This window comes from Rhineura floridana, chromosome 8, assembly GCF_030035675.1.
Source record: "Rhineura floridana isolate rRhiFlo1 chromosome 8, rRhiFlo1.hap2, whole genome shotgun sequence".
NCBI lineage: Eukaryota > Metazoa > Chordata > Lepidosauria > Squamata > Rhineuridae > Rhineura > Rhineura floridana.
In genome coordinates, this window is record NC_084487.1 from 69,053,904 (window position 1) to 69,077,014 (window position 23,111).

The 23,111-nt window shown below is 40.8% G+C and overlaps 1 protein-coding gene across 2 annotated transcripts in view; it reads right to left on the bottom strand.

Moving 5' to 3' along the window:
- Window positions 1-35: 35 nt before the first annotated feature.
- Window positions 36-23,111, bottom strand: part of LOC133390664 (glioma pathogenesis-related protein 1-like) — a 58,106-nt gene continuing 35,030 nt past the window's right edge. The window contains exons 3-9 of one of the 2 annotated variants that reach the window (XM_061639714.1): window positions 19,494-19,526; window positions 9,786-9,988; window positions 7,677-7,922; window positions 6,880-6,992; window positions 6,272-6,354; window positions 5,599-5,625; window positions 36-5,523 (exon numbers count right to left, since the gene is read on the bottom strand). In XM_061639714.1, coding sequence (XP_061495698.1) covers window positions 5,225-5,523; window positions 5,599-5,625; window positions 6,272-6,354; window positions 6,880-6,992; window positions 7,677-7,922; window positions 9,786-9,965 — 948 coding nt within the window. In that variant the 5' untranslated portion in view covers window positions 9,966-9,988; window positions 19,494-19,526 and the 3' untranslated portion in view covers window positions 36-5,224. The remainder of the gene's footprint in view (window positions 5,524-5,598; window positions 5,626-6,271; window positions 6,355-6,879; window positions 6,993-7,676; window positions 7,923-9,785; window positions 9,989-19,493; window positions 19,527-23,111) is intronic. The other variant, XM_061639713.1, reaches the window with a different exon arrangement.

Genomic DNA, 23,111 nt, shown 5'->3' on the forward strand with positions numbered 1-23,111 from the left:
AGATCTAATAGTCACTATAAACAATATAGTCTCTAAGTAATAATAGTTCACATTATCAACATACCTCTGCTGGTCTGTACTTAGTCCAGAATCCCAAGTGTATGAAGTGCAATAATTTAAAGGTCTCTTCATTGTTCTTCCAGTTTTGTACACTAATGTGAGAATGCCAGATGTACTAGTGCGGTGCAGTTTTGACATTAACGTATGGATAAAGCAGATATTGTGTTTTCAGTGGGGTGATACTCTAACCATGCTATTCCCCTTGCTGGTAGAATTGGAGTTACATATATCAGTGACAGAATGAAAGTTAAGCAACATCAATAGATTTACAATGTTGTTAGATTTGTAGTCTTCTTGATTTAAATGGGATATGGATTTCAATAAGAAATGCTTCATTAATGTGGGATTGCACATCTTTGCTTGATAGCAACTCTGCTAGACTATGGGCCCCCAATCCAATTTGTCACTCTGATTTGTAACTACAGATCAGGCTCCATCCGGTCTGGACAGCTTCGGACCCAATCAGGATCACAATGCAGATATTATAAATCCAGAAATCCCCGACTTACATTGCAAAAGCAAAACAGTCATAACTTTCTTGTTTTTTGACCTGGTGATATGAGGCTTGGAGATATGGTAGATGCTCTATAGAGGATTAAAACTGCCAAGTTGCAGGTTGATAATTCCAAACGTTTTCATGCCAGCCACCTTTAAACTTCAAAATGTTTCAAAATTAAAGCAGACTGGTTTTGTTTTTCACACTGGGTCATGAAATTTGGCTACCTGGTGACTCCTATAAAGAAAATTAACCCTGCCAAATTTCAGGTGGATAATTCCAGCAGTTTTCATGCTAGCCCTCTTTAAAATTTGCTTTTTCCAAGGACTTTTTTTTAAAGACCCTCTCATGTAGGGGACAGATTGCCAACAGCAGAAGTGAGGGAAAAATAAAAATACTGTTTAATATTAATATTCACAGTGGTTAGCAACTGGAAATAATAATTCTTAACTCAGAATGCTAGGTAGTATGCCTATAAGGTTTGGCTGGCTAGTAACAACAACAACAACAACAACAACGATGTGTAACTCCACAAGCTGACTGCTTCTTATTGTCTGAGAGTAGCAACTGGAAAATAACAAAAACACTGAATTCAGAAAGCTGTGGCTAAATATGCCCACAAGGTTTAATAACGGTTCTTAGCAAGGTTTAATAATAATTTTTAGCAATGAGAATAAAATAAAAAATAACACAGGCCACAATTTCTTTTTTAAAAATATGTAAATAAGGACTGGACTGGAATTGACTGGGAAAGAAGAGCAAATATACACAAGCTGAACAAATGCTACCCAACGCCCACCAAACATTTCTAAGATAAAATGCAGGAATCTTTTCTAAGACTTCACCCCTTCCAAGCACTGTGTTTGGAAAGTGCTGGGTGGGGTGATAACATTCTAGCCTTCCTCTTTCTCTTCCCACCCTGGTTTTCTCCTTAAATGGTGTTGTAATTGTTCCATTTCAGAGCCACACTGTCTGGGTTCATTAGAGACTGTTCTGAGCTACAGATCTTTACCAATCAATTCAAGCCTAGCAAATCCACTCTGTAGAAATTTGTAGCTGCTTCAGCCTGATCTGGACAGGATACAAATCAGACCAAACTGGCACAGTTTGGCTTGTAATTTATACAGTCCAGTACACAGCCCTACTATTAATACAATTTAAGTGCCTTTTCTCAGCACTATTTAGTGAACATAAGAACAGCTTGCTGGATCAGGCCAATGGCCCATCTAGCCCAGCAGCCTCTTCTCACAGTGGCTAACCAGAAGTCTATGGGACAAGCAAGACCTGAGCACAAGACGACTCCCCCTCCTGCAGTTTCCTGGTGTTCAGAAGCACACTGCCTCTCACCATGAAGGCAGAGCTTTATCCTCCATTAATTAATTTGATAGCATTATTCTCCATTAATTTGTCTAATCCTCTTTTAAAGCCATACAAGGCGGTGGTGATCACTGCCTCCTGCAGGAGCAAATTCCATAGCTTATGCACTGTGTGAAGAAGTACTTTCTTTTGTCTGTCCTAAATCCCAGAGCTTGGAAAAGTAACTTTTTTGAACTACAACTCCCATCAGCCCTAGGCAACATGGCCACTGGATTAGGCTGATGGGAGCTGTAGTTCAAAAAAGTAACTTTTCCAAGCTCTGCTAAATCCTACAGCATTCAGTGGGGCATCACTGTTAATTTTTTGGGGAAATTGGTTTACATTTATTAGTATTTAAGAATCATGAAGTATAGGAACAGAGGTATCAACCAATATGCCAGCATAGAACCCTCAGACCATGTTTATGTATATCTTAGGGGTGGGTGAGAATTTCTATTGTTTGCATTTCAAGCCAAATTTATCAAATTGCCCTTTCCGAAACAATAGGAGAAACAAAACACAGCCATCTTTCGATATTTGCACTTACTTGAATTTTGTTTTTCGCCAACCAAACAGTGTTTCCAAAAATGCATATATTAGGGGAAGGTGTGCATAAAAATGAATATTTGAATGGAAAGAACATGCAAAAATGCATTAGATGTCAAGAAAGGGCTTGCAAAAATGTGTACATTAGTCAAAACTTCCTACAAATATGTGTTTATTAGGAGAAATCTGCCCTAAAATGCTGAAGAATTTTCATTAGGGCTAAAGTGCAAATTGCTGCAGAAATATGGAGAACTGAATTTAAGATTGGAAAAATGAGAAACTGAGAAAACCGAAATTGGCAGATCTTTCCATCCCTTTTTATATATTTACAAGAAAGGTTTAGTTTTTCAGTCTATTGTTTACTGCCTGGCCATAGGCCTTAGCAGGAGATGCCGGTACAGAAGGCAATTTAAATAAGCATATAATTTATACAAATTTATAAATACAAAACGCGCTATCATTACCCACCAAAAGCAGGGATTAAAACATGTACATAACAGCAGCTGTCAGGCCAGCTGCTTGTTGGCTAGATACTTTACCCGAAGCTTCGAGGCCGCTAGGGTACAAGAAAGGTAGTAATCACATGCTGTCTGGACATTTGGAGTTCCCTTTGTTTCTTACACACACAAAAATTGCAAATGTATGTTTAGCAGTAAAATATACCACAACAGTGTATTTAGTATGTAGATGGGGCAAAAGCTTTGAATCAGAATTAATGCAACTGATTAAAAATAGGCTTATTTTTAGAAAAGCAGATCAATTGTAATTCCAATATAAAAGAAATAAAAGGGTTTAGTTCCATGTTTGCATTAGTTGCTTACAAAGTTCTAAGAGTAGGGATCTATTTTTCAAAGTGATATCCAATGCCTATGAGGAAGACAGACAGTCTTTTTTGTGCTCAAGTATATGTTCTTGAACAACAAACAGTTAAAAAGTTTATCCCAGAACATAAGGTTTTCCCATGAAAGGAGTCTGTGATGTTCCTATATATTAGTGTATATATGGTAAGTGCTGGTTGTTTAGAGTATACATGGTAAGTAGTGAAAGAGGAGGGGGAGTGAATGGGCAATAGAATGCTTGATGATTGGCTGAATGTTTAAAATGGCTGACAGTATAAATGAAAGGATGACAGGTAAATCTGGGGGAATGTGAGGTGGTGAATTGTGGAATCTGGGGGGAGAAGAGAAAGAGTGGATTGCTTGGTGGGGTTTAGAGAGTTGTTTACCAGGAAGGAGGTGGAGTTCGGATTAGTATTGAGTAAAACCATATGCTTATGTGCCTTAAGAAGAAATCTTGTTAATCTTGTTAGCTTTGTTATCTGTAATAAATACTTAATTTGGTTTACCAAAGGCCTGATCCTTGGCTGGGGTTTCACAGACCAGAAGGGAGGGTAAGGTAATGACCAAGGCTGAAGGGGAACTGTAACAAATGGTGGCAGCGGTGAAGAGAATAACAATACCAGTATTCAGAGTCTCTGGGAATACTAGTATTGGGACGTTACTGGTGGTTGCCTAGCAGGGGGATCTGTTGAGATCTGTGCTAGAGCGGGGAGAGAAATCATAAGAGAGAGCGGTCCGGACTGGTGGAGTCCCTGGTGGTGCCTAGAGACAGGCAGTAACCACGAGCAGGTAGGAACCTGACAGGGAGAGCCAGGGAAGGACGCATCACAGAGTCCCACCCTTTTAATAGGGAAGGACTGTAAAGACTGGATACTCCTTTTGATGTGAACCATTAAATATCTTAGCAGTCACAAAGATTACAAGAAGGTGGCTTCTGAAAAGTCAATCAAGGAAGTTGAAGAGATTTTCATTCTCCATTGTTAATAAAAGTTGAATTAAACATTTTATGGGCTGAATCAGTCCAGGAAGAGTATAATTTTTAATTTACCTCTCTTGGAATAGTCTGATTGGTTCCATCTAGAGTATATATGAATACTTAAGGGTGATAGAAATAAAGCAACAGACAGCAATGTACAAAATCACTAGATCTGACTGCTCTACTACTTACTGCCTGTCTCCCAAAATGGAGTTTTTGTTCTTTTAAGCCAGTAATGTCAAGCTCTTTAGCATACTAATCAAAACAGGCCAGGCTCCTCAAATTATGTCTGACTCTATTTGTGTTGACAGTATTATGAATTCAAGGAAATAATTCTTAGTATTTTGGGGTGCTGTGAACAATGTTTCCAGCCAGTGATAGTTCTGATATTGGTAAAGGCAAAAGTTTATATCTTAAACTTATGATCTCTTGTGAAAGGTTTTAAAAAGTATGAAATTGAGTGTAAAGGGTGTAGTTTCACACAGGAAACCAAGATGCACAGGATGTTACATGGGTTCAACAATTCAGGCCATTGCACTGTGTAGGACTTTGCAGAATGTAGAAGGTGGGCAAAAAACAGGGTGTAGAGAGAAAAGAAATATCATGTGCAATATTGAAACACAGAACAAGAATATTGCCTTAAAAGAATGGATTTCTAAGAGTGAAACCCCAAAGACACACAAGATGCCAACTAGAGACTCAGTTTCTCACTAGCTTGCTCTGGTACAGGAGTAGCTGGAGTAACAGTACTCTAGGTTAGAGTGCCAATCAAAAGATTTGGAAGATTAAATGCAAGGTTCCTGCTTTTATGTTTTTAGAACATAGTGTTGTTATGCTAGCAATATTTTATGTCAAACACTGATGCCTAAAAGCTTACAAAAACCTTATTTTTAAAAAAATTACCATCTGAATAAAACTCAAACATTCTTTGGAAGCCACATCCAAGGGAGATTATTCATACATAAATATTTGAGGAAACTGATTGGATAACACAGCCACAATGACAATAGTCAATAATACAAATAATATTCTTAAAATTAAAACAGCAATACAGTATGAGTCACATGCTGAGTGTGATGAAACAGGAGCAGTAGGGTATGAAGGAGCGAAATGGGAGGGCTTCTGTGGTGGCATAAGCTTGGTAGGATGTGGAAGAATGGGACGTGGAGGAGCCTTTGTTGCGGATTTTGTTCCATGATTAGGTATATCCCAGTCTGGAGACCAATTGGGGTAGCCTAAAATACAGACAGCTGTCAACCCAGAAATAAAGTATAGCCAGTCCAAGTAATAATGAAGACAATCAAAATGACAACAGAGGATCATACCTATCAATCGATCACGTTCCGGATTCTCTAGAAAGTGAAAAGAAAATAATGTAAGTATTGAATCATACCTATTGTTATTCACATCAACAATCTCTGATTATTCTGGAGTTGCTTAGTTTATTAAAAAAACCTTAAAGCTATATCTATTATCAAGGATTAATTTTAGTATTTTTGGATTGTTTGCATTTTGATGATAAATCCAGTCTGGTTTTTATCAGTATCACCAGAAACTATCTTGCTTTTTCATTTAGTCTATATGCAGAATAAATCTTATAGCCTTGGTTTAATAATGTTAAGGGGCAGTATGAGAAGTGTAAATAAGTATCTTTGTCTTTCTTAAACATTAGTACTCTTCTGGCATCTGGTAATATAGACTATTTTATACAGCAAATAAGTTACACAAATAAACTGCTAGTAGGTCTATAAAAGTATAATAAAACTTTGCTTGCCTGTCAAAGTGGCCCACAGAGGTTGGATTTCTGGATCTGACCCACTGGTTGGAACCAGTTCCCCACCTGTGGCTTTGGAATTAAATCCTATTGATTTTAAAGTATTTGTACTTATAGAGTACAGATTCACAGAAGTCTGGTATTAATGGAATTGGAAAATTGAAATTCATTTGCAACCCTTACTATACATATAACTTCACATCCACCAATGATATAATCCTTACCACATAGGTTTTGTATACACTTTTCACCATTACATTCACTGCATGGTCTTCCCTTTTTGTATGGTTTCACTGGATAATTCCCACTGCAAAAGCAAATATGTCTGAGCTTTTATAGAACAGCTATTACATGTAATTGGACTGTTACAACAACATAGTACAAAGGAATATTTGAAGATATTCCAGTGTCCCAGTTATATTAATGTGTTTTTAAAGGTAGAAAAGAAAAAAAAAGTCTCCACTCCCTACAGAAATATTAAGACTCAGATTTACTTCCAGCATCTTCAGGCACAACAAACAAACAATTCCAACTTAAGGAGAAATATAGACCCAATTTCTTAGTAGGAAATATTGGGGTATTTTTAGCATGTGTGCAGTAATGTTATTTAACTAGCTGTGTTATTGGGCTCACATCAAGTAAGAGACAGATGACAAGATGAGTTAGCAAAAAGAAAAAAGCGGGGGCGGGGGAGAGAGCAAATAAAAGAGAATACAATATGGACACATTTACTCAGAGTCTATATCACACGTACTCCAAACAGCAAACAATGAATTTTCCCTTAATCCCTATTAATTTGAACATCTTTTAAAATATTGAAAAACCAATATACGCTGGTCCGTAGTTGCAGACAAAGTGTGCTCCATTGGAGAGGCTTTCATAGCCCACAACTCTCCGGCAGAACTGGGCTGCACAGCCAACTTTGTAACTTGTTGCCCAAACAACCTGAGAGAAAGAAAAAAATTATGTTATAATTTCGTCAGGATGACAAACTGACTTGCTAAAGTTAAACTACTAGTAGATTATCAATTAACCAAGGCAGTAATTACCCTGCAAGTATTCAGATACAATGTCTTTAGTCTAAGCTGTTGGCTGTGTTCAGATGTCACACTAAACTATAGCACACCATGAATGAACCTAACTGAGTCTTGGGCTCACACACTCCCCCCTTCCATCTCTTCCTCCAATATAGCTGGGAAGTTTGGAATTTTTCTTTGTTGCTTAACTATTGTTTCTTTTAATCTGAACTGACAACTGTGGTTAAAGTTAACTATGGTTTGTTTAAAATATGCCGACTTAAATGCAGACATGAAATATCTCCTAATCTCTCTGTGGTTCTCTTCTTCCCCATTTTGCTGATGCCTGTCGAACAGGGAATCACATTTTTGCAAGTGTGCACTTGTGTATGTAACACAGAAGCATTGAGCATCTCTGTTATAGTGAGTATACATGCATGCCCGAGTTTCACGGCCAATTTTATGGCAATGTCAGAGGCAGACAAAATATTCCCTATTCTTGCAATATAATTTTTCAGCTAAAGAACCTAGGATCTCTACTAACATGTCTGTGTTTCATAATAGTTGTACTTAGTTTGTAGCTTCTGATTACAGTAAGAAATGAAGGAATCACCTGAGTATAATGACCACAAACTTTAGCACACACTCTGCTCTCAAAGTTGTAGTCATTGACTTCATTGTACCACTCACGGAGGGCTCTTTCTACAGAGAAGAGAGAGAATGAGCCTGTCCAAATATTTTCTCCAATTGGGCTGAAGCTAGGATGAACCTTTCCTGGAGTTTCTAGATAGATATTATGATCAAAGATGCATTTTTTTGCCCATGCTTTGGCTGTCTTTGCCAATGCGGGATCCCAGGTCTGCAGAATTAAGAGACAAATAGATACTGTTTACTTTTTAAAAATACTTTTTATAGAATTATCAGATTGCTATAGACAAAATATAGACTTTAGAGAAACTCCATTTTTGTGAGATAAATTTTTATTGTAAGAATGTTGTAGTGATTTAAACACTGATTTGGATGTAAAATGTTATCTATGAGAAGAAGAAAAATCAGGTATTTTACCCTTGGATAAGGAAGAGAGACAGACAGACAGACAGAAATAGTATGTGGGTTCAGTTGCCATTCTGGCAACAGTCAGTTTAACTATTGCCAAGGACCAATTATCACAGAATCATAGAATAGTAGAGTTGGAAGGGGCCTATAAGGCCGTCAAGTACAACCCCCTGCTCAATGCATGTATGTAACTTGTGAGATTTCAGTTTAACTCTGCCTATATAAGGCAGGAGAATTCAAATGGTCAGCTTATAACTGGGCATTTGGTGGACATCCCATTCAAAACTATTGGAACATAATTATAGGCCAATGAGGGTTTGGAATTCCATCAAATACACGTGGATTGGCTGAAGGTTCTTGGCTGTAGGGAATGTAAGACCAGATTCGGGACTGCTTTAGGGTTAGTTGGACAGTCTTTAGAGGCCTGTGAAGAGTTTTGATGGGTAATTTAAGAAGAGAATCTGAACAGGGAAAAGGAAGTCAGTGAGAAAGGGAATGCTGCAGCTACAGCACCACCAGCTGACAACTGATGAAGAATGAGGAGTCAATCTGCAGGGGTGGATTACAAGACTCCAGTCCCAGACTCATCAGAGCATTAAGGAGAGCTGAGACAATTTGGTCATGAAAAATTATCTTTCTGGGGCTTGTTATTGCAGCAATAGATAGCTGAAGCTACTTGGTCTTTAATGTTAGTGGCTACTCCAAATTACTGGAATGTGGAGGTCACACCTACTAGTAAGCAAGTCTACTCCTCTGATTTGGCAGAAGACAAGCAGAGCAATCCAACTCAGGGAAGCTGGCAGAGGAGGAGCCTGTGGGAGGCTCTGTGGCATTGATTGCTCTTTGGGAGCTGCTGGGCTGGTGGAATGTTGGTTCAAGCAGGAGCTACTACACATGAGTGGAAAAGAAAAAGCTGGCTTTCATAAATACCCCTACTGGTGAGTAAGCACTCCCCATTGACTTCCATTATAATTATTTTCGTAGACCCATCTTGTCCTCAGCATAACTTTGGCCTGGATTGGAGCCCACAGGAGCATTCTGAAAGGGAGTTCCATGTTGTGTATGTCCTCTCCTCCAGCCCCTTCTCCAACACATTCCTGGAACGCCCCTTTTTTGAGCCTGACACCAGCTTCTGCTGGCACCCCTTCCACTGGGCTTTCCAGCGGAATCCTGGCTGAGCTGGCAGGGTCCTGGCTCTGCCACAACTGAGCCAGGGTGAGGGGGTTCTGCTGATACAGCCAGGACCCTGCTGGCTCAGCTTGGGGTCTGCCACATCCAACTCCCCTCAGCTCAACTTAATACGAGTTGGATTGTGCCCTAAAGAAGCAGAAATTTGAATTTCTGGAGAGAAAAAGCAAGAAAGATTAAAAGAAATCTGTTAAACTGGCAACACTACTTTTTGAGGTACTTCCAGTTCCTCTGTGGAACTGGTGCTGCTTTAAAAACTAGCATTGTTGGTCTTGACATCTGTCTACTTCTTCCTATTCAACTTTTATATTTGTAAATAAACTGATAGTACAAAAACACTAGACTCCAGAATGTTGTCTTCACAAGGAAACTAGCCCTATAAAAGGCTGTTTCTGGAACTTCCAACGACACAAAGAAACAGAGACCAAAACAACAACAACACTCCACTTTTGTACAAAAATAGTAAAAGTTCTCTTACCATGTGGTACATGTTGCTGGCTGAGGGGTTCACCTTAGATCGAAAAGAATTGTGTTTGTTCACACAATCCTGTATAAAATGTTGATCTTCTATATCCGGCAAGGAAATTGGATCATAAGTAGAACAACCGACAGAGAGCTCCCATGCTATCCAAAGTCCATTGAACAATATGAATTTCATTTTTCTTAATCTTTGGTTTTTCACTATAAATATATATTGAAAGAATGTTTTTTTAAAATATAGGATTCTGTTTGCCTCATATACTGACTTTTAAGAGCATTAAATTCAAGGCTGTATTTATGACAAAACAAACTTTAATAGTGTCATAGTAGCAGGAAAGAGTTGCTTCAGTAGTCAGAAACAAGTGTACAGGAAATGGTTTCTTTAACATGTATGTTGAAATGAAAGAAAAATAGGGAAGCCCAGCTTAAGTATTTTTATCTGATGGATAAAAAATGTTTCTGGTGCATAACACAATGATGAGTTCTGACATAAAGTGCAATTCATTAAAAGTACTCCTGCTGTACAGCTCTCATTCATTTGAATAGGATTTGCTCCAAACATAATATCCAGTGGAATTTGCCCACATTTTGTTTCCCTTGTGGAAGAATAAACAAGTAAATATTATTTAAATGAGGGGGGAAAGCTACTAGACTCCTGCTCACAAAGCTTTCCTACAGAATTAGATTTTTCTTTCAAAGAAGCATTTTCCCACATTTAGTGCCTTCTTCAGGATGGGGAAGGTATTTGCTCAGTACTCCTGACAGAACGAGAAACCTGACTTAATTAGGGGCATCTTTGGGGCTAGCTCTGAAAATATTTCATGCTTAGAAGCCAACAGAGTGAGGTTATACCCTCCATAAAGAAAAGCTCCTGCTGACTTGTTAGAGAGTTGTGATCCAGGCTGTGTACACACTCCAGTTTACTTTGTATCAGGTGCACTTCCGTTGCTGGTTTGAGAAGCTACATATACACATTAATCACAATCCACATTTATCTGGTTGTTTCTTCAGAAATACAATTTTATGTGTTTTCCCTAAATCAGCTTTCATCCAATTTGAAAACTTAATCTACATGAAGACATCCACACCCCCTCTCTACCCACTGCTGTGGACAAACAACAGTAGACTTGGGAACACATATAATTGTACTGATGTGTACAACATGCAAATGCTATTTGAAACACACTAGAAAAATGACCTCAGTGTCTTTTAAGCCAGTAATGCGTACATAGCCTTAGACCTCACTTTTGTGAGGTGCTGCATGCATTGGTATTTCTCAGTTCAGCATAGTAATGGACAGATAAAATGAAGACAATCCCTGAGTTGTCAGTACTATGAAAGCACCAAACCTGGTTCAGACTCTTTATAATTATAGAAATTCCCACCCCATTGTTATTGTACTTAACTAGTGTAGGCTTGCATTGGCACTGTGTCACTGTCGCGCTGCGATAGTGTGTGTGGTCCAATACAACACCAAAAGCAGGTTCAGGTATAGAAAAGATCCAGTCACAGGCAATGATTTCTTTTAAGAGTCTTTACTGAGACATTTAGAGTTACAACCAGCTTCTTCCACATAAATGCTACACCCTCACGTCCTTTCGGTTTCTCTCCAGCCTTATGTAGATAAGAGTGCCCTTGTGATGGCACAGCTGCCATCGACGGCCCTGGCACTCTTCCCAACCGACTTAACCCCATAAGAGCAGGTTTGTCCGTTGCTTTCCTCTCTGTGAGGAACACACACATAACCTGAGAGCCCAACAGCCCCCACCTGTTTCTCACAGACATTTCAATTCCCTTTTACATAGATTACAGTTTTACATTACATCCTTCGTTTTTACATGTTTACATATTCAGATTCTAGGCTTACTTTATTCATTACATCTTGGTTTTACACAAGTCATGTACAATGTATCTGCATCCACTTCTTGTTCAGTGTATGCGCCCTGGCCTGTGATAAGGCCTATTGTGAATCTATCAGGCGGCTTCCCTTTGTTCTCTCAGAGCGTCTTAAGGGCAATTGAGACTCAGTTTCCCTTGTGCCATCGTTGCCTGCACTAGTTCCTGGTAACTCCCTCTCATGTAATGACACATCATCAGCTTTTCTTAATGTTATGTTCCCCCAAATGAGCTCATTTAACGCTTCCTTTAATGGCATTTGCAGTACTTCTTCTTCTGCACTAGGACCTGGCTGTATGTCTTCTTCTTTTACTGCATGTGTATCGTGTGACCCATTTAGGTTTATGGTCTGACTTTGCTTCGATTCCTGATCTGAAACTTTGATGCTTCGACTACGAACTACTTGTTGCAGCTCAAGAACCCAGACCCTGTAATAAGCGTTCTGAAAGCCCAGCACATGTCCCTCCTGGGCTCTCGGTGCTAACTTCACGACTTTTACTCTTGGGCACGTGAACCCAACATTTAGCCCCAAAACGCTCAATGTGCCTTATCCGTGGTTTCTTCCCCGTCAGTTTTTCATAGGGAGACATTCCAAGACTCCTGTGTAACAACCTATTCTGGATATAAACAGCATATAGGATACACTTTCCCCAAAATGTGTTGGCTAGGTTTGAATCTCCCAACATGGCTCTCATGGACTCCTGAAGAGACCTATTTGAAAACGGAGAAAATGGGGCAGTGAAGTTTTGGGCTTTCCCCTTTCTTTCCATGAAGTCCTGCAAAGCTTGGCTCGTGAATTCGCCCCCCTGATCTGAGCGTATGCGTTTTATTGTGACCCCATGTTGTGTTTCCACTCTCTTTATGAACAAGCGTAATTTCGTATCTGCCTCATCTTTTCTCTTCAGCAAGTACACATGACAATACCTTATGAAATCATCTACCACAACCATGAAATACTTAGCACCCCCCTTTGAACACTGCAATGGTCCAGATAAGTCGACATGTATTAACTGAAATGGTGCAGTTGTCGTGCATTCTGCTGTTTGATTTATGGGTGCCACTGTGGCTTTAGTTCTGTAACACACATCGCATTCATATGCTTGCTCACACCCCTTTAATTTCATATCCTCGCTATGAGTCGGGGTTTTCTCAACTGTGTCATAATTAGCATGACCCAATCTTCTGTGCCACTGATGTACACAGTTTTCGTGCAACTGCCTATTGGCACTTAATACAGCACATTCCGGCTCAGCGTGAGTGCTTTGCAATGTGAACAGTGACTCTTGCAGACACCCCTGCATGCATATCTCATTGCCTCGTTTAACAACACATCTCCCTTGCTCAAACATTACAGAATAACCTATATCTGTTAGTTTCTTTACAGACAAAATATTACTTGCCAATTGCGGGACTAACAATACATCTGTCAAAATGGTCTGGAGCTTACTCAGTTTCAAAGTTCCACGCACCAGGACGTCACATTTGGATCCGTCAGCCAATAAAACAGTTTCCTGCACTGGTTTCGATGAGTGAAATAGGCTTGCATCTTTTATGACTGTATATGTCCCCTTGCTCCACAAAAATAACAGGATTTTAGTCCATGCTGCTGTTTGAAGGTAATCTGCTTAGTTTTGACAGCTTCTTTCGGCTCAGTCCTCCTAGCCTCCTGTCTTCTTTGCCATTCTTGATTGAGTTTCTCTTCCACAAAATCCAGACTCAATCCTCCATCGGGCATCGCCTCCATTGACGTCACGAGATTGTTCCATTTCTCGTCCAGTGAAGACAAAATGATGTACACCTTTTGTAGATTGCTATGCTTGACTCCTCTGTCCTCCAATTCTGCAAACAGACGTCGAAATTCCGTCAAATGCTCAGTCATGCTGCACTCTTCAGTTAGACACATCCGATATAACTTCCTTGCCAAACAAAGTTTGCTCCCCGCGGTTTGTTGCACATGTACATTATTCAAAACAGTCCACATACGTTTTGCTGTGGGTTCATATCTCACATATAGCAGTTGAGAGTCGGACAGTGCTAATGTGATAAAAGCCTTCGCCTTTTCATCCTTACGTGTCCATGCCGCTTGAGGGGCTGCCGGTGGGGTGGTGTCAATGACTTCAAACAGATCCTCTTTGATCAGAAAAGCCCTCATCCGTAGCTTCCAGCTGGCATAATTTGTTTCAGTGAGCCGTTCCATAGGCATTCCAGCAGACATATTTATTGCCATTCTCAGCACTCTGCTTTCCGCTCACCTCTTTCTCACACGGCCTCCGACCAAGCTCGCGTCTCAGCTCCGAGGTTTCGGACCAGAACCGGCTCTAGCGCTGTATAGCGGACCAGAATCCTGGGCCCATAACCCTTGTCACGCTGCGATAATGCGTGTGGTCCAATACAACACCAAAAGCAGGTTCAGGTATAGAAAAGATCCAGTCACAGGCAATGATTTCTTTTAAGAGTCTTTACTGAGACATTTAGAGTTACAACCAGCTTCTTCCACATAAACGCTACACCCCCACGTCCTTTCAGTTTCTCTCCAGCCTTATGTAGATAAGAGTGCCCTTGTGATGGCACAGCTGCCATCGACGGCCTTGGCACTCTTCCCAACCGACTTAACCCCATAAGAGCAGGTTTGTCCGTTGCTTTCCTCTCTGTGAGGAACACACACATAACCCGAGAGCCCAACAGTCATGGCCAGGAGAAACTGTTCCTATATCTGATGCAATTCCTCAGCAATTGGTTCCTGAGGTTAGTGGTTTGAACTACCATGTTAAGTACAGTAAGCAGGAGGTACTGCTCTGTAGGCCAGGGAAATACAGGTGACGAGGTTCCTAGTGTACCAGGCTTGGCTAGTCCTCAAGCTTCATACTTCTTGCCAATTGCAGGAGTTGATGGTGTACACTGCTTTTTCTTTCTGCACTCTTTTACTCACAAGCAGAGTCCTATTTAGCAAATTCTGTGGCAGCTTCAATGAAAAGTTCATAGTTCAATAATTTAGGCAGTTTTATTGTTTCCTGTTGCTGCTTGCCGGGAAATTAATGAAGAATAGTCTGTAAATTGTCCTTTAAATAACCTCTCTGTATTACCCAGTGAGCATTTCTGTTTCAGTGAATGGGTGAATTCTTCTATTTATTTCTAGCCAGGGGTGATGGGGCAATGATTAGTTGCCAGTTACAGTTGCTTGGGTCAGCTGGGTTGAGCTCTGTTGGTCAGCTCCGCAAAACCATGGGTACTACTGCAGACCAAGAGGGGCAAGGCAGCAGTCTGGCGCTCCTCCTATCAAGTGCCAAGCTCTCCTCAATTTTTCTCTCTCTCTTAGCAGCAGTGACTTGCAGTGCTGGGAAGCTGGGAGAGCAAAGGAACCCCACCTGCACTCCCCACCAGCTGCTACTGTTAGCTACCAAGTTCCTCCATTTATTTAAAGATGAAAGTAAATGAGTGGGAAGGAGTAATTAAAGTCTTCTCCCCCACAGGAACAGAAACTGACACTGGGGTAATTAAGGGAGCTGATTCCCAGGACAATTGACAGGCTACTTATCATTAATTTCTCAGCTGGAATCAGCAAGAAGCAATAAAATAGGATGAACTTGCAAAGTGGAAGTGTTTAAAGGCACACAGCTTCTTAAAAAACCCCTCGTTGTGCTTTGCTTGCCCACAATAGACAGCCTGTTAACAACTGCATTAAAAATTTTTTTGCAAAGAACATGGGAAGACAACACAAAAAGAACTGGACTGCAACCACTATCATGTGGATGCTCCAGAAAAAGTGAGTGACCAAAGAATGGCCCTTCCAGATAAAAAAGGCTAATGTGGAAACTGCCCTGGAGTTCTTGTCCTGACACATATAGTTTCCATGGGCTAGAAAAGCTCATACAATATTGCAAATGGAATATATCAGATTTCGTTTATATTATATAAAATATAATAATTTAAAAATTACATCAACTCTATCCATCCCTCTATTAAGTTTACATTTAATAGTACAAATGAAGGACCAGGTCCGCAGTCTTGGGGTCATACTTGACTCCCAGCTGTCCATGGAGGCTCAGATTACAGCAGTGAGCCGGGCAGCCTGGTATCAATTACATCTGATACGGAGACTGCGACCCTGCCTTCCTGTTCACCTGCTCCCACAGGTGATACATGCCCTGGTCTCCTCTCGCTTAGACTACTGCAATGCACTCTACGTGGGGTTACCCTTGAAAACGGTCCGGAAATTACAGCTGGTACAGAATGCGGCGGCACGCTTGATTACGCATAGCCGTCGCTGGGATCATATCACCCCAGTATTATTAGATCTTCACTGGTTACCAGTTGTCTACCGGGCCCAATTCAAGGTGTTGGTGATGACCTTTAAAACCCTATACGGTTTCGGCCCAGTATATCTGAAGGAACGCCTCCAGAATCACCGATTGTGCCGCCTGATGAGATCAGCCTCGCAAGACCTTCTCTCGGTCCCACCGGTGAGAACAGCTAGGCTGGTACGGACCAGAGAGAGGGCATTCTCTATTGTGGCCCCCACCCTCTGGAACTCCCTCCCTTTCGATCTCAGACATGCTCCCTCCTTGTCCAGCTATCGCCGAGCCTTGAAGACCTGGCTGTTCAGGCAGGCCTACAAGATTGGGACAGATTAATTTTATGTTATAACTGAATTAATGGATGGTTTTTTAGCTTAAAATTGATTATGTTGATATGTATATGTACTGTTGTCATTCTTGTTGTTCGTCGCCTAGAGTGTCCCTAACCTGGACAGATAGGTGGCTGAAAAATAAAATTTATTATTATTTTATTATTATTCCATCCAATTTAATAACAGTGTTCTATATATAAAGAAATATTTTCATGTGCTACCAGAGCAAAAGCTAACCACAAGAAAAAGAAAAACAGGAGATTCAAAAGAGTTACTCCAAAAACTTCCACATGTATAACAAGATCACCTGACATAACTTACAGAAATGACTCCACAACAATAATAGATCTCACTGCAGGCAAAATGTCACCTAATGAAATTAGGCTTCTATCCAAAGGCCTCAACTTCTGCCCAACACCTAGAGAACACAATATAGCACAGATGAAATGTGACATCAAAGCATTTGAACGGAGATGTATATCGGCTGAATTTTTTTATGATGACTCTAAGAACAACATAGACCTCTACAACAGAGATCCTCTGCTACAGTTTCTGCCACCTAAAACTTGGACACCGAACATTAACAGGAATCCAGTCCTAGTAACCTTTCTCTTATCAATAAACAGAGTCATCAACAACCACACACCAGCTCCTACTCACAACAACCTTTCAAAAGAAGAAAGAATAGCCCTAAGGAACCTCAGATGAGAAGGGATGTTGTCATCAAGCCTGCAGATAAGGGTGGTGCTGTTGTGGTACTTAACACTACAGACTATATAGCAGAAGGTCAAAGACAACTAAAGGATGAAACAACATATAGATTTCTTGACAAAGACATCACCACAGATCTCAATAATTGTATCATTACATCTATACAAAACCTTACAAGTAGTAAACTTCTTAAAGAGGAAACTGCTGATCTCCTTGTTAATCCAAATCCCACCCCTGGAAGGTTTTACATGCTGCCTAAAATCCACAAAACCAACAATCCTGGCCGCCCAATTGTCTCAGGCAACAACACAGCTACTGAAAGGATTTTTCTGTACATTGACTTAAATTTACAAAACTTGGTGCAAAACCTCCCATCATATATCAAAGACACCAAGGACCTCTTGCTTAAAATTGAGTCTTTAAACAAGCAGTATCAATTCCACAACAATACTGTACTAGTTACTTTAGATGTCACATCTCTTTACACCAATATACCACATAATGATGGGATTCAGGCTTTAGATGAGTTCCTTAACACCAGAGATATGAACAATCCTCCAACAGAGGTTCTCACAACTTTAGTTACGCTAGTCCTTACTTGTAACAACTTTACATTCAATGGAGAACACTACCTGCAACTACAAGGCACAGCTATGGGGACTCGCATGGCTCCATCATATGCAAATCTCTTTATGGGTAAACTGGAACAGGAGATCCTCAAAAAGGCCATCAACAAACCACTTATATGGTGGCGATACATTGACGACATCTTTATGGTCTGGACGAATGGTAAAGAGAATTTGGAACAATTTAAAAATTACATCAACTCTATCCATCCCTCTATTTACATTTAATAGTACAAATGACAATCCGCACATCCCTTTTCTGGATGTCCTTCTTACCATTGAAAACAACAAAATAGCCACTGATCTCTACAGCAAACCCACTGATGCCCACACCTATTTAAACTGGAAATCCTGCCATCCTAGGCATATAAAGAAGAACATTGTGTATAGCTTAGCTCTGAGAATCAAGCTTATTTGCAACACTGAAGATAAATACCAGAGAAGGATCAGTGAACTTAAAGAACACCTTCTTCGCAGAGGATATTCTCCACATATTATGAATTGCAACATCCACCGAGCCTCCATTCTGTCCAGAGAAAACCTCCTCCATCATACTGAGGTGTCAAAGAGCAGAGAGCAACGGATTCCATTTGTGGTAGATTTCCATCCAGCATCTCCTAACTATCACCGAGCAATCAGGGAGAGCTACCCATTGCTGGCAAACTCTGAACATCTTACCAGAGCCATCAGCAGGCCTCCTCTTAGAGCATTTCGCCAGCCTCCTAATTTGCGCAGACTGTTGGTGAGAGCTGTGCTTAAGCCACCTATCACCAATCCAGGGTCTCATCCTTGTCACTCCAAATGCTGTATCACCTGTGTGTACCTCAGGGAGACAGCCACTTTTACAAGCACTAGGACAGGCAGGACATATTACATCAAACAGAACATCACCTGCAGGTCCTGCAATATAGTTTACATCATCGAGAGCAAAAGACCAGGATGTCATATCCAATATGTAGGAAAGACCACAACTGACCTACGCACGCGCTTCAGGAACCACAAGTTGGCAATTTTGACAAAAAAAGTGGAGCAACCAGTTGCAAAGCATTTTAACATCGAGGGTCACAGCCTGTAGGACTTTTCCATTATAGCGATAGAGATGCCAGCAGATCCAGCAGCATTGACCAAAAGGGAGAACTTTTGGATTTACTCTCTGGACACATTGGCACCACATGGCCTGAACCTGGAAGACAGTACCACCACTACTTAGCTTCTGCAAATGAAGCCCCTCTGAGCATTCCATCCTCAAAGCTCTATAACTGCCACCTTGGTAACAGCATTTGTATGTTGGCAGCTGATGAAGGCGGAAACTGAAACGTTTTGTTAATATAATAAAAACCTCTGTTTGGTTAATCACAATTATGTTTATATATATATATATATAAATACACACACAATTTATATTAATATTTAGTGTTCTGCTTTTAAAAATATATCCAAGTCATTAAAATAGAACAAATAACTTTTAGTAATTTGATGAAATTTAAAATATAACGAACAATGATATTAACCAAATATATTTAAAAACATAAAGCACCCATGTAAATATGAGCTATATCTTAGATATAAAGGGTATGTTTTGTGTTTTATGCATATCAAATGTTTATGTTTGCAGACTTAAGCGTGGATAACATTTTTGTAAACAGTAAACAGTTGCAAATGTTAGTAACATTAACGATGACCTTAAAACTGCAACAGCAATACAAGAGTAATCACATATAAGTCGGTGTTCCCATGGAGGATACCATCGTGTATACCCTATTAAAAAAAGTAAATAATTTTTACAGAGCATGAATGGTATTTTTAAAAGTTATCTTAAGCTTCATAATTTAATTGTAATACATACGCTTGCTGTTTTCTCTCTCACGATTTGGATTTCCTGGAAAAGGGGAAAAGTAGCATTATAACAAGTGACGAAATGTGTTTGCCAATATTAATGCATATATTATCCATGGGTTTTATTTCTTTTCAGACAGAACATGGCAGGTACTTGAGAGCATTTCCGCAGAATTCCAATATCCAGAACATACAATCATCAGTGTATAATACAAGCATTCTTTGATAAAAAGAAATTAAACTCATCCCCAAACTCTTAAAGTTTAATTAGACAATGAATAACAAACAAACAGGATACAGCCTGACAGCATCTTCCTACATTATGAGTTGTGTAAGCAAATCTGTGGTAGTACAATGCTTGTGATTGCATTGTCTGACTTCTCTTCCCACTCCATTGCCAGGCTACTGTAGACAAGGGTGTACAAGTGGATAGAATCTTGAAGCTGGATGTTGCACGTTTTATCAAAATTTCCATCATTATGATCGGAAGGGTGAAGATACACAGGGTAGATTTTTGGGGGAGCCCTGCCCTTTGAATTCCTACTAGTAGAATACAGGCCATGTGTTGAGGGGGAGACAGGTGTTGTCCCTTTCACAATAGTGCAGCACCTTACTTTTTCACAAAGGACTGAAAGGTAGCCATTTACTCAATTTATTAGAAGGATCATGTTTCCTTCAACAGTCTGGCAGATTGCTGCCTATTTGCTTTGTCCCACTGAAAACCAAACCTGCATGGCCACGCCCTAAGTTCCATGCCTTGAACTTAACAGAAAGTCTCATTATACTAATGATTATTGTGTGATAGGGTGGAATGCAGAAACTGTTGTGAAGCATGTGCATTGTGCTGCTCCATAGACAAGGAACAGGGAATATTACAAGTCAAACACTTGTGTGGGTTAACACAGGTCACAGCTTTATTGATTACAGCAAGGTAAGTGGGGTTGGCATGGCATTGTGGGTAGGATTAGTCCCCATTCAAACAGCATGTGTGTTATTTGATACCAATTCCAGCACAACTGCTGAGGAGTGCCCTTGGGAGTTATGTAATAATAATAATAATAAAATTTTATTTTTAGGCCGCCTATCTGGCCGAATGAACGGCCACTCTAGGCGGCATACATAGATTAAAATAAATACAACATATAAATACAATTATAACATCAGTTATATGTATACATATACATATACGTATATGTAGTGAAAAGGACCCATCACGGTGCATTTGGAATCCTGCTGGCAACTTGAAGTGGTAACCTCTAAATTAGATAACTGCAATGCATTATACTTTGGGCTGCCTTTGAAGACAATTCAGAAACTGCAGCTGGTGCAGAATTCAGCAGCCAGACTGCTCACCAGGACAAGAAGGTTTGAGCACATTACATCAATTCTGGGGCAACTGCACTGGCTACAATAAGTCCAGGCTCAAATCAAAGGGCTGGTTTTTACCTATAATGCCTTCTGAGGCTCAGGACCCCAATACTTCAAGGATCGCCTCTCCCTATATGTACCAACCCAGACCCTGCACTAGGCATCAGAGGCCCTTCTTCATGTGCCCTCTCTGAAGGTGGTGCAGAGAGTGGCAACACAAGAATGGACCTTCTCAGTGGTGGCCCCCCATTTGTGGAACGCTCTCAACAGGTAGGTATGCCTGACGCCATCATTATCCCAATTTAGCACCAGGCAAAAACATTTCTCTTCTCCCAGGCATTCGGTTCTTAACTGGAAGGCTTTTGGAGAGCTTCTGTTATGTGGCCTTCCTAAGAAGGGTTGGTCCAGCACCTTAAATACTGTTTTCATTTTCAAATTTTTATATATTTGTTTTTATCTTTTATTTTATTTTAATCTTTATTAACTATAAGTTGCTTTGAGTGTGCATATGCGTGCACAAAAGTGATTAACAAGTTTAATAATAAATAAAAGTATATGTCAGGCCCAGCCCACCAAAGCTCGGGGCAAGATCTGAGCTCCACCCCCAGATCCTGCACAGGTCTCCCCTATATTTGAGATCCTGCCCAATGCTATTTCTGCCAAGGTTGTGACAGAGAGAAAACTAAAGTCAAACAATTAACTAGCTGTCCATTGAAGAAAGGTGAAAACTTCATGAGTTTAAGCCAATTGTGGCTACATAAAACCTCAGTGAAAGACTCTAAACTGAGGGAAGGTGGGCTTGGGAAGCTCACAGAGGAGAAGGGCTGGTCTGGCACCCAGCAAGCCCTTCTTTTGAAAAGGCCACCACTCAGCCCCCTCCCCGAGATCCCACAAGGCTGTGAAAGACCAATCAAGGCCTCATGAGATCCTGGGGAACACTGGCCCTCCTTGTTGAGGAGACAGCTGCGCCACTCCACATTAGCCCTTGGTGCACAGGTGGGCACTGGACTATGAGAGAGAGAGAGAGAGAGATGTAATAATAATAATAATAATAATAAATTTAATTTTTGTGTCGCCTATCTGGCCAAAGCCACTCTAGGTGACGTACATATTAAAATTCAATAAAATACAATATAATTACAGAATAAAATACAATGCAGTCAACACTAATGCAGGCGTAAAACTATATAGGGCAATCAGTAAACAATTTTCACAGAAACAATAAACAATCACAGAAAAATTAGCCCACCCCGGAGATCCCAAAGGCCTGTCCAAAGAGCCAAGTTTTTAAGGCTCGGCGAAATGTATCCAGGGAAGGGGCATGGCGAAGATCAAACGGGAGGGAGTTCCAGAGAGTGGGGGCCGCCACTGAGAATGCCCTCTCTCTAGTCCCCACCAACCTAGCTGTTTTTGTTGGCGGGACTGAGAGAAGGCCCTGCGTGGCTGATCTAGTCGGGCGGCTTAATTTGTGGTACTGGAGGTGCTCCTTCAGATAAACTGGGCCGAGACCGTATAGGGATTTAAAGGTTAACACCAACACCTTGAATTGGGCCTGGAAAACAACTGGAAGCCAATGTAGATGAAATAACACTGGTGTGATGTGATCGCGGCGGCGGCTGTTTGTAAGCAACCGAGCCGCCGCATTCTGCACCAGTTGTAGTTTCCGGACCGTTTTCAAGGGTAACCCCATGTACAGCGCATTGCAGTACTCTAATCGAGAGGTGACCAGGGCATGTACTACCAGTGGGAGCTGATGAATAGGGAGGTAGGGTTGCAGCCTCCGTATGAGGTGTAGTTGATACCAAGCTGCCCGGCTCACTGCCGAAATCTACGCCTCCATGGACAGCTTGGAATCAAGAACAACCCCGAGGCTGCGGACCTGATCCTTCAGGGGTAAACTCACCCCATTAAGCCTCAGGTCAACAACACCCAACCTTCCCCTGTCACCCACAAGCAGCACCTCGGTCTTATCAGGATTAAGCTTCAGCCTGTTCCTTCCCATCCACCCACTCACGGATTCCAGGCACTTGGACAAGGTCTCCACAGCCAACTCTGGTGAGGATTTAAAAGAGAGGTAGAGCTGCGTGTCATCAGCATATTGGTGACACCGCAGCCCAAAACTCCTGATGATAGCTCCCAGCGGCTTTATATAGATATTAAATAGCATGGGAGAGAGGATAGAGCCCTGTGGCACTCCACAAGTGAGGGGCCAAAGGTCTGAAACCTCATCCCCCAATGCTACCTGTTGATGCTTGTCAGA